Source organism: Andrena cerasifolii, chromosome 15 (genome assembly GCF_050908995.1).
Source record: "Andrena cerasifolii isolate SP2316 chromosome 15, iyAndCera1_principal, whole genome shotgun sequence".
Taxonomy (NCBI): domain Eukaryota; kingdom Metazoa; phylum Arthropoda; class Insecta; order Hymenoptera; family Andrenidae; genus Andrena; species Andrena cerasifolii.
This window is the reverse complement of record NC_135132.1, coordinates 1664168-1676374: the sequence shown is the minus strand read 5'-3', so window position 1 is coordinate 1676374 and position 12207 is coordinate 1664168. Positions and strand designations below refer to the sequence as shown.

The following is a 12207-nucleotide window of genomic DNA, read 5'->3' as shown; positions in this document are numbered from 1 at the left end:
ATAGCATAGTCCACCCTAAATCATTGTTCAATCGAACAACTGCAGGTAGCTCTACAAAAACACTAGTACCACATTTTGTTTGTTCCAAGAAAATGTCAATCATTTACCTATATAATTTGTTATATGTACTCACAATGAAATATTTAGTATTATATGTTCATAGAATTTCATTATAATTATGTTACTAATTTGCAGTAGCTCTAAATCAGTATAGTTTATATCATGAGTTTAGCATTGTGTCATAAGTTAAAGCTGTTAAAGAGTTGATAATCTAATCCTAACACATTGTTATTTAAACATCTACGAAATTTAATGTCTATTTCTTTTTGCAGTCCAGTGTCATCGCCGACAACAGAGATGAAGTCACGAGCTCGGCCATCACAACCACAAAGACATGCCGAGCAAAGTGTTGGGGAAAACGAATATTCAGCACCAGCTCGATCTCGTAGTAGCTGGGGCTCCAGGCCATTAAGTGCTGGCCCGTTTCATAGGCCCAATCTGCCGGATGTAGACGCGAACCGTATACTTGTAGAATGCCAACTTCCGTCGGAGGATCCGGCAGTACCGTTAATTGCTTCGATCAAAAAAGAACTTGAAAAGTTTTCTTCGCAATGAACGATGCAGATAGTGCAATCAACATGGAGAAGCATACAATGAAAAGAGACTAAAAAGGCTAATATCGTTAAGCAATAAATATTCACACAAAGGACGAAAAAAGTATTTTAAAAAGATATTTGAAATATATTTGTAAAAATTTATATACACTCTAGAAATTTTTATAATAATATTCTTTGTACATCATGTGATATATTCGATATTTTTCTTTATTTTAATTATTCAATTATTCGTTGGGGCGATTTTTTTAAAAAAATCGTCGAACTTAAGGAAGTAGATTTATTTTATGGGAAGCACTCGCCTTTGGATAGGTATTCATGTTATTGTAAGAAATAGACATTATTTGTTTTACCACAAGATTGAAAAGAAAGAAATTGGATAAGACTTTAAAAGTATTGTTGTACGTCTTTGTACGAACAACATTAATTGAATAAGATACATCAGCGACAATCTTATTTATATTCATTTTGGTTTATTTATTTATTTATTCACAAACATTACAATTTTGTACTCTTAGTTTTCATTGTGTACATATCATAATTCAACACGAATGAATTATTTACAGGATATACAATACTTTCATCTTTTTCTGCTAAGAACTATTGTATTAGATAATAAATATCACTCCATTACAATGAATATATGATAGTTTTTTAATTAAGGCATGATGTATTTAACGAATCACAAACAAACTGTTTTAAGTATCTCAATTTGTATTTAATTTTTACCGAGGCGTTTTAATTAAAGCACTTTAAAAATTGAGCAACAGTTTAACTGTATTCATCATTTATTAAGCAAATGCTAAGATGCTATATTTGATTTAGCAGTTAAATTCATATGAAAGGATCCCACTCATATGCTGACTTAATTATGTTACATTGAGCCTATGCAATTGGTAGCATATGATTTATATTTTAACTAATGTACAAACGTCGATAATGAGCGAATTCCATTTACGCCCAAATCGCCCGCGCCCACGACCGTAGGAATTTTCCGCTTTTGTATTAAAATGAATATCATAAATTATATGTTCCTGTTTTCGAGTCGTAATTTATACTTAAAAACCTGTATTTTCCGATAATGGCTCTTTCGCACATTTCTCTTCTATATTTCAAGAGATTTTCATAAATTTTGGAATGTTAACCACGGGCGTTGCGGGTGAATTGGGCGTAAGTGGAATTCGCCCAATGTAAAGTATGGATATTGGATTTTATAATTTTGCAGTTGTATTATTATTATTTTATATTAAATAATAATTATTTGCATGATAGCTACAAATGAATTGTCACTTGTTAAATATCATACTTTTCCTTGATCTATTTTTTGGTCTTACGATACTTTTAATATTTCAACAAATCTATCATTATTACAAAAATCTTTGTATGTATGTTCGTACTGCAGATTAAGATCTGGATACTTCTTCGTAAAAAATTTGATGTATTCAGGATGAGTCGAATCGACTTCTAAAAGCAAATGTCCGCCGGGTTTTAAAGCAGTAGCAGCGTATTTTAATAAAGGTTTAATCACTTTCAATCCATCATCTCCTCCATCAAGTGCTCTCAGATCTTCATAGCTGGAAAAGAAGACAAAAAGCAACATATAAATAACATTTCAAAAGTAAAATCTATTCAAGTACTCGTATAAAATTTATTTAAAGTAGAATATTTATATGCATAGAAATGTAATCCAATTACACTTTAATTTCAGGAGTTAATGTAGGTATCTGCTTGCTCGGTATATAAGGAGGATTGCTAACTATAAAGTCAAAACTCTTTGAATTTAAATCGAAATCTTCGGATCCGTTTAATTTGTGTGAAAGTTCAATTACTCCGTTATCTTTAAGAGTTGCATGCATAATTGTTATCTGGCGCTCTAAACCTAGTTGATCTCGATTTTCTTTAGTTAATTCGCATGCCTGCCTGTTTGCGTCAATTGCTATACAATTTACCTACAAAACAATGTCATTACTCCTCACATAAATAGGTATTCATATTTTTAATCATTGAAAAGCAATGTCAATGTGAACAGCTAAAGGTACGGAAAATTGATAAGTGGTGGGATATGATGATAGTCACTGTTTTATTAATATGAGCAATTGCAAGGGATATTGCTCCAGAACCGCATCCAACTTCTAAAATTTCATGTTTTTCCTTTTGCGAGGAATTTAGTCTCTTTAAAACGAAGTCAACTAGTATCTCTGTTTCTGGTCGTGGAATAAAAATCGGTGGTACTAATTTTAAAGTAATATCTCGAAAGTCCCATTCTCCTATTATATACTGAACTGGCATCCTGTAAAAATAAAAATCTGATCTTTATAAACAACCGTAGAATGCGTGAAATGCATCTGTATGATAAATACAATGTTTGCAAAGATTTTTACCTACATAATCGGCATTCGCATAATGATTCCAACTTACGACACTGATCCAATGTCAGTTGTTCATTTCGTGCATTTACAACATCTATGGTCTAAAACAAACTTCCTTTATATTCTTACAAACTTTATTATCGACAAGGCAATATTCGTTAGAAAGAAATTATGAAGGTAATCGAATAATAAAGTAAGGAGAAGCAACTATGATAGAACAGTATTTGTTTTATATTTATTTACAAGCAGAGCTTGAAACGGTTCCGAAAATAACTGTTTAAAACTGTTACATAAAGGTTCTGATTAAAACGGTTATGGAGAACTTTTATTCCAAATAACTGTTATGAAGAACCGAAATTTCCAATTATTATCTGTTTCGGTTACGGTTCCTATTTCCCTCTTCATATCAGTTCCATAACCGTTATTTTTTCGGTTCTATATCGGTTCCAGAATCAATTCTTATATTAATTTTTTCCTAATCTGCAGCTACAATAATTAATGATATCAATTAGGGAAAAGTCAATACAAGAATTGATTCTAGAACCGTTTCGGAACCGATATAGAACCGAAAAAATAACGGTTATGGAACTGATATGAGGAAGGAAATAGGAACCGTAACTGAAACAGAGAATAGTTGGAAATTTCGGTTCTTCATAACAGTTATTCAGAATAAAGATTCTTCATAACCGTTTGGAGAACCGAAATCGATATTATAACAGTTTTCAAGCCCTGTTTACAAGAATAGACCTTCGTTTTCTCTTGATATGATATAGATTATTGATAAAGTATTGAATCTAGATTTCTTTCTTTAATCATTGCATATTTATTCGAAAGATTTGAATGTATAGATACATATGTGACAGAAAAGTAACATTACAAAAAAAATGGAGAAACAAAATCTTACTATACAGGGTATTTTTTAACATTTGGATATACTGCAGAAAAGTTCATATAAACAAATGTCTAATATGACCTTGCTTTTAATTGACAGTCCGATTTGTTCTTTTACAATTTGGAAACAATATGTACAGTGACTCCTGAAACGGACGCACTTTACAACAGAATAACCTTTTCAAAGTTGGGTCAAACGACTTGAATTTTTTTGAGAATCTAGAAGGATTAGTTTACTCGTTGACGTGTTTCGGCGTGTTCAAAAAAATTGCAATTGGTCGGAATAGCGAAGAAAATAGTGGAGGTCGCTTTTTCAACTGTTTTATCTGAATCTGTATTGCAAATGTAAAAATCCCGTTTGTAGATTTAAGTAAGTTGTACACATACTGAAAATTTCACCGAAATCGGTAAACGCAGTTTTCAGCCGAAATGTGTGATTTTCACTATTTATAACTGTTTGTACCTCATAGCTACGTTAACTGATTTCGATGAAATTTTCAGCATGTTGCTTGCAACGTACTTAAATCTCCAAACGTGATTTTTACATTTTCAATACAGACTCGGATAAAAAAGGTTGAAAAAGGGACCTTCGCTATTTTCTTCGTGCCACATCGAGTAAACTAATAGCGAATTCGGTATCTCGCACTGACTCTGTGTTGGTGCCAGAAAATGACTTGAATTGGTTGATTCTTATAGAGCTATCTTCGTCTCTATCAGAAACAACGAATACAACTCATTTTCTGACACCCGCACAGAGTCAGTGCGAGATACTGAATTTGCTATAATTCTTCCAGCTTCTCAAAAAAATTCAAGTCGCTAGACCCTACTTTGAAAGGGTCATTCCATTGTAAAGTGCGTCCAAATACTTTTAGGAGTCAGTGGGCCAAGTTATTCATATTGATAATTTGGTAGGACCTTTCATTTTACTTACAAAACTAACTATAGCATTCCTCTGCCAATTGTGCAGAATGACTTACACGTACTACTATTGTCGGAGCAGCCAAAGTTGGTATGTGAATTTAGCACCTCCCTACTTGGGGGTGTCTAAATAGGTGGAAATTGGCACATGCCTTCTTCCCCTTCTATGCATTAATAGGAAGAGCGACATTCCCTAGATTGAACAAAAGATGATTGACACAAGAATCAATGACCAGGTCCCTGCCACTTGTATACTAACTCTGGCTATCTCGACAATAGATATAGCGCCATAAGTAGGGATGAATCCATACCGCCAAGGTATCGATACTTTTACTCATTACTTGTATCAAATGAAAGTATCGGTACCTAGGGTAAACTGCACTAATGCTGGCACTGCACTAATCATTGGCACTCTTGATTAAAAAGCCAAATATTAAGAAGTACAAACTTAGAAAGTAGGGGAGACGGGGGCAGATTGTAACAAAAAAAGTTTTCACAGTTTTTTCTCAAAAGTGTTTCCCTCAATCAGGAAATAATTTGCATGACTTACTACTTACATATGTGGTGAACCCATTGAGTGTAAGAACGTGACAAAATCTTGGACACTTAGACATCTAGCTTCATCTTAAACAAATCTGAACCTTTGTTACAATGTGCCCCAGTCCGGGGTAAAGAGTAATAATGTGTGGGGTAAATTGTAACACATCAGTTTTACTTATTTAAATACAAATATGAACACAAATAAACATTTCTAAAAAAATATAAATGAAAATACAGATCATTATTAAACATTTGATATACATGAGTTAAACAACCATTGCTTATTCATCTGATTCTATTAAAATCTTCTTCGCTTTCTTTTGCCTTCATACTTCTGTTCTACTTTTTGGATTCTCGATTGTCCTGTTGTTCGTCTAGAGCATCTTTTTCCAGTGTGACAGCAAATAGCTTGTTTGCGTTATCACCATTTAGAGCGGAGTAAGTAGTAACATGTTACAATTTACCCCGTGCTTGAATTTTTGCGTTTTATCTCAGCAAACGAGAAACTAAACATCAAATTATTAAAATGCGTACACATTATAATAAACCAATGCGTACTGATTCGTTTGGGACAAAGAAGCAAAAATTCAAACGGTTTCTAATGGCGGTTAATTGAAATAAAAGTGCTAAGACAAATTTTACCTACGTGCTCTATATACATACTAAAATTCTGGGCTATAACCACAAAATGAATACACAATGCTCGTTTGTGTCACTAAAACCGACGGTGCTAATATCGTCAAGCAGCTCTTGCATGCTGTGGATTACCAGATTGGTCGTTCAAAAGATTTTACTTATGTTACAATTTACCCCGTGTTACAACCTACCCCTATCTCCCCTACTTTTTTATAATTTCTTATTTTCCTTTCACTACAACACTGCGAAGCCCAGTTGTTGAACTACACATTTTACATCTGGCAACATCACAAAGTGGGACAAAGGCCTGAGTTTTAGGCGTTTTCTTAAAATTCTGATACGGGGTAGATAAATATATTGTGTCACTTTATTACTAAGTAATGGATTGAAATACAGATTTACTAAGTGTTGTAGGTATTTAATAGTGAATGAAACAGTCGGTTTAAACAATGTAAACTTCGTTTTTAACTACATATGTTTTTGTATATAATCTCAAATTTTAGGGTGTCAATGATTGTACATTTATGCATATTTCTGTTTTTCGTTGAATATTTTTAAAATAAAAAACTTAATGAGTACTCAAAGATGTTTTATTTTAAGGATGTATCGGACGTACAATATTAGACAAAAGTATATGAAACTTGAAATACTTCGTCTCACGTATAGTAAATCTAGATGTAAGGAACTCGAACGACAGTTGGAGTCTTATTTATACTCCTAGGAACGTATTTTTCACTTTACAAATGCTTTCTCAAGTATTATTTGCTATACTTTTGGCAGTGAAAATGCCCTGAATTCACAATTTTTTCAAGTTATAATTTATTTCTTTAAAACGGTGTAGTGAAAACAATTGAAACTTGGCAGATATTTTCATCTACTCATATACTCAGGGTTGCCAGATCTTCGGCATTCAGCCGGAATCTCAGGTTTTGAACTGTTGTCTCTGGTCTCAGGCAGGCACAATAAAAATCTCCGGCAGAATAGAGAATTAATTTTCGATAATGCGAATTCGGCAGGCACGCACTGGCACTGCACTGGTGAAACATGCCATAAAAAAATAGAAAATTATTAAAATCTGTAACAAATTCTAATAAATAGTCATATAATACGTTTATTATTATTACTCCTTTATAAGAAGTCATTATTATAATGAATTTTAGATGCCTGTTTTCTTATTGGCCCTTTTTCTCTCTCTCTCCCCCTCCCCCGCCCGACTGCAATCCTCAATGATCCTCAACGAAATTAAAATCTCCGGAAAAAGATCAAGCCTGATCTAGCAACCCTGCATATACATGTAAAAAAAAATTGAAAACATTGGTACTATTTCTTCAACATTTTTTCAGCTGTTTTATCGGTCAAGGTCTTCTCTTTCCATAAGAGTACACGTAAAATCAGTGAAAATTAAAATCGTTATAACTCAGCAACCATTTAGTGAATTCGTTTAAAATTTTTGGAGCACATCAGGAAGATTAGAAAGAACAATTTCACAAATTTTCATCCACTTGGTATCACTTTGAAGATGGGTCCAATACATCCTTAATGAGAAAACCATAATCATTTATAACAACTGAAAATTAAGACCATATGAAAACTTCACAAAAAAATGTAGACATTCCAGTTGGGATTTCCGCTTAGGGTGCCAATCATTGTACAGTTTACCCTACTTGCATCGAATCAAATTCAATACTTTTTTATTCATATATAGAATCAATGAGTTGTTTGTACTAGGTAGGGTTGTCACATGGCATTCCGTGATCTCAGCTATACAAAAAATCAAGTTGGATAGCCATTTCTTTTTCCTGCTGCCAAGAAGGTATCGGAACTGAAAACAGTGCTGCTAAAAGCACTTGATATCGAGAATTGAAAGCGTTATCGATATCTGTATTTTCTAGATATTTTTGGACAAGTGTATCTATATTTGCTTTTATCTTTCATGTAGAACGTCGATACTCGCCCCATTCGATACGAGTACTTTTCTTCGATACCTACTTTGTAGCGCAACCCTAGGTATAGATACTAAAATTACTTCGTATCGAAACGAAAGTATCGAGTATATACTCGTATTTACTTCTATCAATTCATCCCTAGCCATAAGTGCTCATCCGCTGTACGTGGATTATCTATAATAGTGCTCTGCTTCACTTCAATGGAGAAGCTAAATGCTACTTAAATGAACAGGTCTTATCGCCTGGTCAGCTCATTCTTTAAACCTGGGCCCCATTCAATTATTATTTGCAGGGGTACCTAGAATCCATCATTTACATAAAAGTTACTGACAACGTCAAGATACTTTGTTATCGTGAAGAACAAGGTGCTAGCAAGCCCACACAATATTCAAACTTTCTGAATATGCCAGAGAATCTACGAGGAGATGGACCGAAGTTTGTGTTCCAAATAGAAGCGCTCCTTTCGGCAGTTTCCTTTGGAGGTAAAAGAACAGTTAAAGCATGAAATAGCTGTAATTTGAAGAGCAAATCATATTGGGCATACATACAGTGGCTCACAGCCATAATCGTACACTCTTTAAAATCGCATAACTTTTTTAAAATTAACCCAAACGACTTGAGTTTTGTTTTAGAAGCTAGAAGGATTAGTTTGCTGAGTGACGTGATTCGTCGTTACGAAAAAAATGCACTTGGTCGGAATAGAAAAGAAAAATAGAAAAGGTCGTTTTTTAAACTTTTTTTTGTGAGCCTGTAACGAAAATTAAAAAAAAAGTTTGTAGATTGAAGTAAGTTGTATACGTGTCTAAAATTTCATGAAAATCAGTTAACCTTGCTCTGAGCTATAAACGCTTAAACATCGCAGAATAAGGTTGAGAATCGCTGATTTTGGGAATTTACGCTATTCTGCGATCTTTAAGCGTTTATAGCTCAGAGTAACGTTAACCGATTTTCATGAAATTTTAGACACGTATACAACTTACTTCAATCTACAAATGTTTTTTTTTAATTTCGTTACAGGCTCATAAAAAAGTTTAAAAAACGACCTTTTCCATTTTTTTTTGTCATTCCGACACATGCATTTTTTTCGGAACGACGAATCACGTCACTCAGCAAACTAATCCTTCTACATTCTAAAAAAACTCAAGTTGTTTGGATTAATTTTAAAAAAGTTATGCGATTTTAAAGAGTGTACGATTATGGCTGTGAATCACTGTATGTACTTTTCACATATGAAGAAACATCCTGTATAGTACGACTAGTAATGTAGTTACTAATGTTTATGGATTAGTAGTCGCCGCGAGCGCTATTTAGTAATTGTGATACCTTGCTAGTGCCTATGACGTGTGCAAGGATGTGCTCGATCGACTCTACCGGTTCTGGAACGCCTGCGTTTTCGAACCGGTGGCTCCATTGTTCGATAATCTCGCCGACAGTGGGGCACTGTGCGTTTGCTGCACACAGACGTCGCGTCGGTCGACTCGATGCGAGAATTTTACTGTTACTAGTATGTAAACACGCTTCAACATTTACGATGGAGAGGAGCGTACGAACATTCGACAGACCCCGAAACATTGTACTTTATAAAGAGTAATTCGTTATCAACATTCGAGTGAACTCGTAACGAAAAGCCGGTTAACGCGACGTCACAACACGATATCGGGGCAATTCTCTAGGTTCAATTGAAATTATGCCTCTACTCGAAAAAATTCTGTTACGTGCTGCCAGCTGTAGGAAGTCACGTTTGATTACGTATTCACTCCCAGCATGATGTCGACCGAGCAGGAAAAGAGCCACCGTCGAAAAGGCAATTAAATAGATATTTTGTAAGGGCGATAAATAATCATATCAATATTTAATTCCAAACGAGTAGATTGACAATGCAATTGATATATTTATTCGAATAATTGCAAAATATTTAATTAACATACGAGAAAGTATCGAGTTTATATTTCTAATTAACAACATAGAAACATTAAACAATATAGAAGTATTAATGTACGATTGTCCAATAATATTCATTTCTGGAATCGTAGATGTTAAAGGTTTTAGTTAGTTAAAATTGAAAAGATGTTTGCTTTACTTGTTCAGTCGATAACATATTGATTAGCAGCGCATGCGCAGCAACGCGGAGTGAAAAGAAGGGTGCGGGCCTGCAAGCCGTGATTCAGTTTAGGGCGCCAGCAGTCGCCACCGGTCCTACTCGCAATTCGCTTAGAGTCGTCTGCCATGACAGTGGTCGGTGTTACGGCACGAGTGCACCGTTGAACTTTCGTTTACCATTGACTGTGCTTTTAGGACCAGAGAAACGATCTAATGGGCTAGACTGCTGTGCACCCTCGAGGACTCTTACACGATTGTTTTCCAACCGAACGATGGCATTTGTCATTCTGAGGTAGCGCGGTTGTGCAGTAGACGAATCGCACGCGTCTTCGGCCTGGTGAATGGCGAGTGGCGGTATAGTGGCTTTATTGTGACGCGTGTCTCGTGCCGCGCTGGCTGTCAGTTTCGTCGCGTATCGGGGATCGCGTCGTATATCTGTCCCGTGTGATATCATCGGCTACTTTCACAGCTTCCTCGCTGGTGACACGTAGAAAGAAGCAATTGGTACATACGCGGGCCAATCGCGGAACAATCACTCCGGAGATTAAAACGGCATTTGTTTACAAGCAGAGCCTTTCGGCCCCTCGAAAGAGCGTGAGAATAAGGTGTGGTGAACAGTGACATGTAGATTCGTCGTGTTCTTTCACTCCTGCTTCTCTTTCTCCCTTCCCAGTGCCTTTCCCCTTCCTCGTTGTTGTTCTAGGCACGCGTATTCCTATCTTTCCTTTCCACCTTCTCCCGTCGTCGTCGGCACATACCGATTTGACTCGACTCCGCTCGGTTCAGCGGCTTGAAAGTCTTTCGACGGCAAAAGTTCGTTGGCACGCCCGTGTAATGATGCTTCTCAATGAAATAAACTGAAAGTAAATTAGCAGGAAGATCGGCAAACCATTGCATATTCGTGAAACTTCGCGGCGTTGTATTTTGGTCCTGGAAATACGCTTCCACCCCATTCTCGGCAACCGTACCCGTACTCCTCCGTTCACGAAGTTGGGGGCGACGCGAGCACCAGGCAGCGGTATAATCTAGCGAGAACTCCGTTTCTGTATACACATCTCAACGGGATCGAATGCCGGAAACGACCGGCCATGAAGAAACAGTTCGCCCCGGTAGGTTCATGCCCTTGTACGCGTTACGTCTCGCCGTGCCGCCGATCGTCGGCTGAAAATCTTAATAACGTATTCAGTGCCCGGCTTCGCGTGCTCGGCGCGTATTAAGGCACAGTGGAAGGGCCCGCGAGTAATGCATTATTTTTCACCGCGCTCGTTATTATTAATCGAATGGCGGGAGTACCGAAACGCGCTCGTGCTTGCTTCGTAAGATAACGGGCCATCGGAAGGGACGTGTATCGTTGTTTACTTGCAATTGGCTCGCGACAGGGAGTTTTCTGTTACGTACCGATTTCCGCTCGCTTAGCGCGTACACAACTTCTTGAGCGAGTGTGTATACGGTCACTGCACTTTCCGTCATCCTCTGGCATCGTAACGCTACGTTGGAATGATTTTTGTCGGCTGTTTAGTGCTCGCACGGGACGCGATGTTGCCTGCGTAGTCAGTCTCGATGGACAGTGTCGCGTTATGTATGCGTACGGGGTCGACTGAAATACGCGACTGCGCGTAAAAGTGTGTACGCGCAAGCAATCAAGGGAGGAGATATCCTGCGTTATCTCTTTCTCGCGTTCCACTCAAGATTCTACCGTGAATGAGAAGATGTTTAACTTTATGAAGAAGGCCACGGAGAAGGACGACAAGGAGAAGCGGAAGCGCGAAAAAAAGGAACGGAAAGATGTCAAGAAACGAGATCGCAGCAGCATGTCCGCGGAGGAATTACTACGCTTGGACGAAGTATGTACCTATTTCCTTTTCTTTCGGCTCGCTTGTTTTTAATATTCCTTGATAGAAGCGCGCTAGGTTCGTTGCTGTCTGCGTCCCTCTCGTCGCGTTAGCGCGTGTTGCGTGTCTGCCGCTTACTCAGCCCATGAGTATGCAGTTCTTTCGTCGTATAAAAACATATCTTTCTATTAAGTTCTCATTCCCTCCCTGGTTACGGGGAACGTGAGCTACGTGACTTTATTAGGTTTATGTCAGCTCTTTTCGGTTAGTGAGTTTTTTCTAATACGGTTTTTCAGGCATTAAAGGCAGCATTATGATAATAATTTGTTTTGAATAAACACAAAAATAATGGAACGAATAC

The 12207-nt window shown here is 36.8% G+C and overlaps 3 protein-coding genes across 10 annotated transcripts in view; 2 read left to right on the top strand and 1 right to left on the bottom strand.

Annotated features, from left to right (window-relative positions):
• Positions 1–1264, top strand: part of LOC143377172 (uncharacterized) — a 202541-nt gene extending 201277 nt beyond the window's left edge. For all 3 annotated transcript variants that reach the window (XM_076828200.1, XM_076828199.1, XM_076828198.1), the window contains one exon: positions 333–1264. In XM_076828200.1, coding sequence (XP_076684315.1) covers positions 333–615 — 283 coding nt within the window. In that variant the 3' untranslated portion in view covers positions 616–1264. The remainder of the gene's footprint in view (positions 1–332) is intronic.
• A 656-nt stretch (positions 1265–1920) lies between these two features.
• Positions 1921–9567, bottom strand: Hemk1 (HemK methyltransferase 1). The gene is made up of 5 exons (XM_076828271.1): positions 9238–9567; positions 2996–3084; positions 2691–2904; positions 2310–2563; positions 1921–2188 (listed from the first exon to the last, which is right to left on the bottom strand). The coding sequence occupies exons 1-5, from the start codon at positions 9484–9486 to the stop codon at positions 1945–1947; spliced, it is 1050 nt and encodes a 349-aa protein (XP_076684386.1). The 5' UTR covers positions 9487–9567; the 3' UTR covers positions 1921–1944.
• Positions 9568–10008: 441 nt separating this feature from the next.
• The window catches only part of LOC143377162 (unconventional myosin-XVIIIa), a 390650-nt gene continuing 388451 nt past the window's right edge, over positions 10009–12207 (top strand). The window contains exons 1-2 of one of the 6 annotated variants that reach the window (XM_076828160.1): positions 10009–10306; positions 11534–11858. In XM_076828160.1, the coding sequence (XP_076684275.1) occupies positions 11724–11858 (135 nt within the window). In that variant the 5' untranslated portion in view covers positions 10009–10306; positions 11534–11723. Of the gene's footprint in view, positions 11124–11533; positions 11859–12207 lie in introns of those variants that run through there. The other 5 variants (XM_076828159.1, XM_076828157.1, XM_076828158.1 and 2 more) reach the window with 5 other exon arrangements.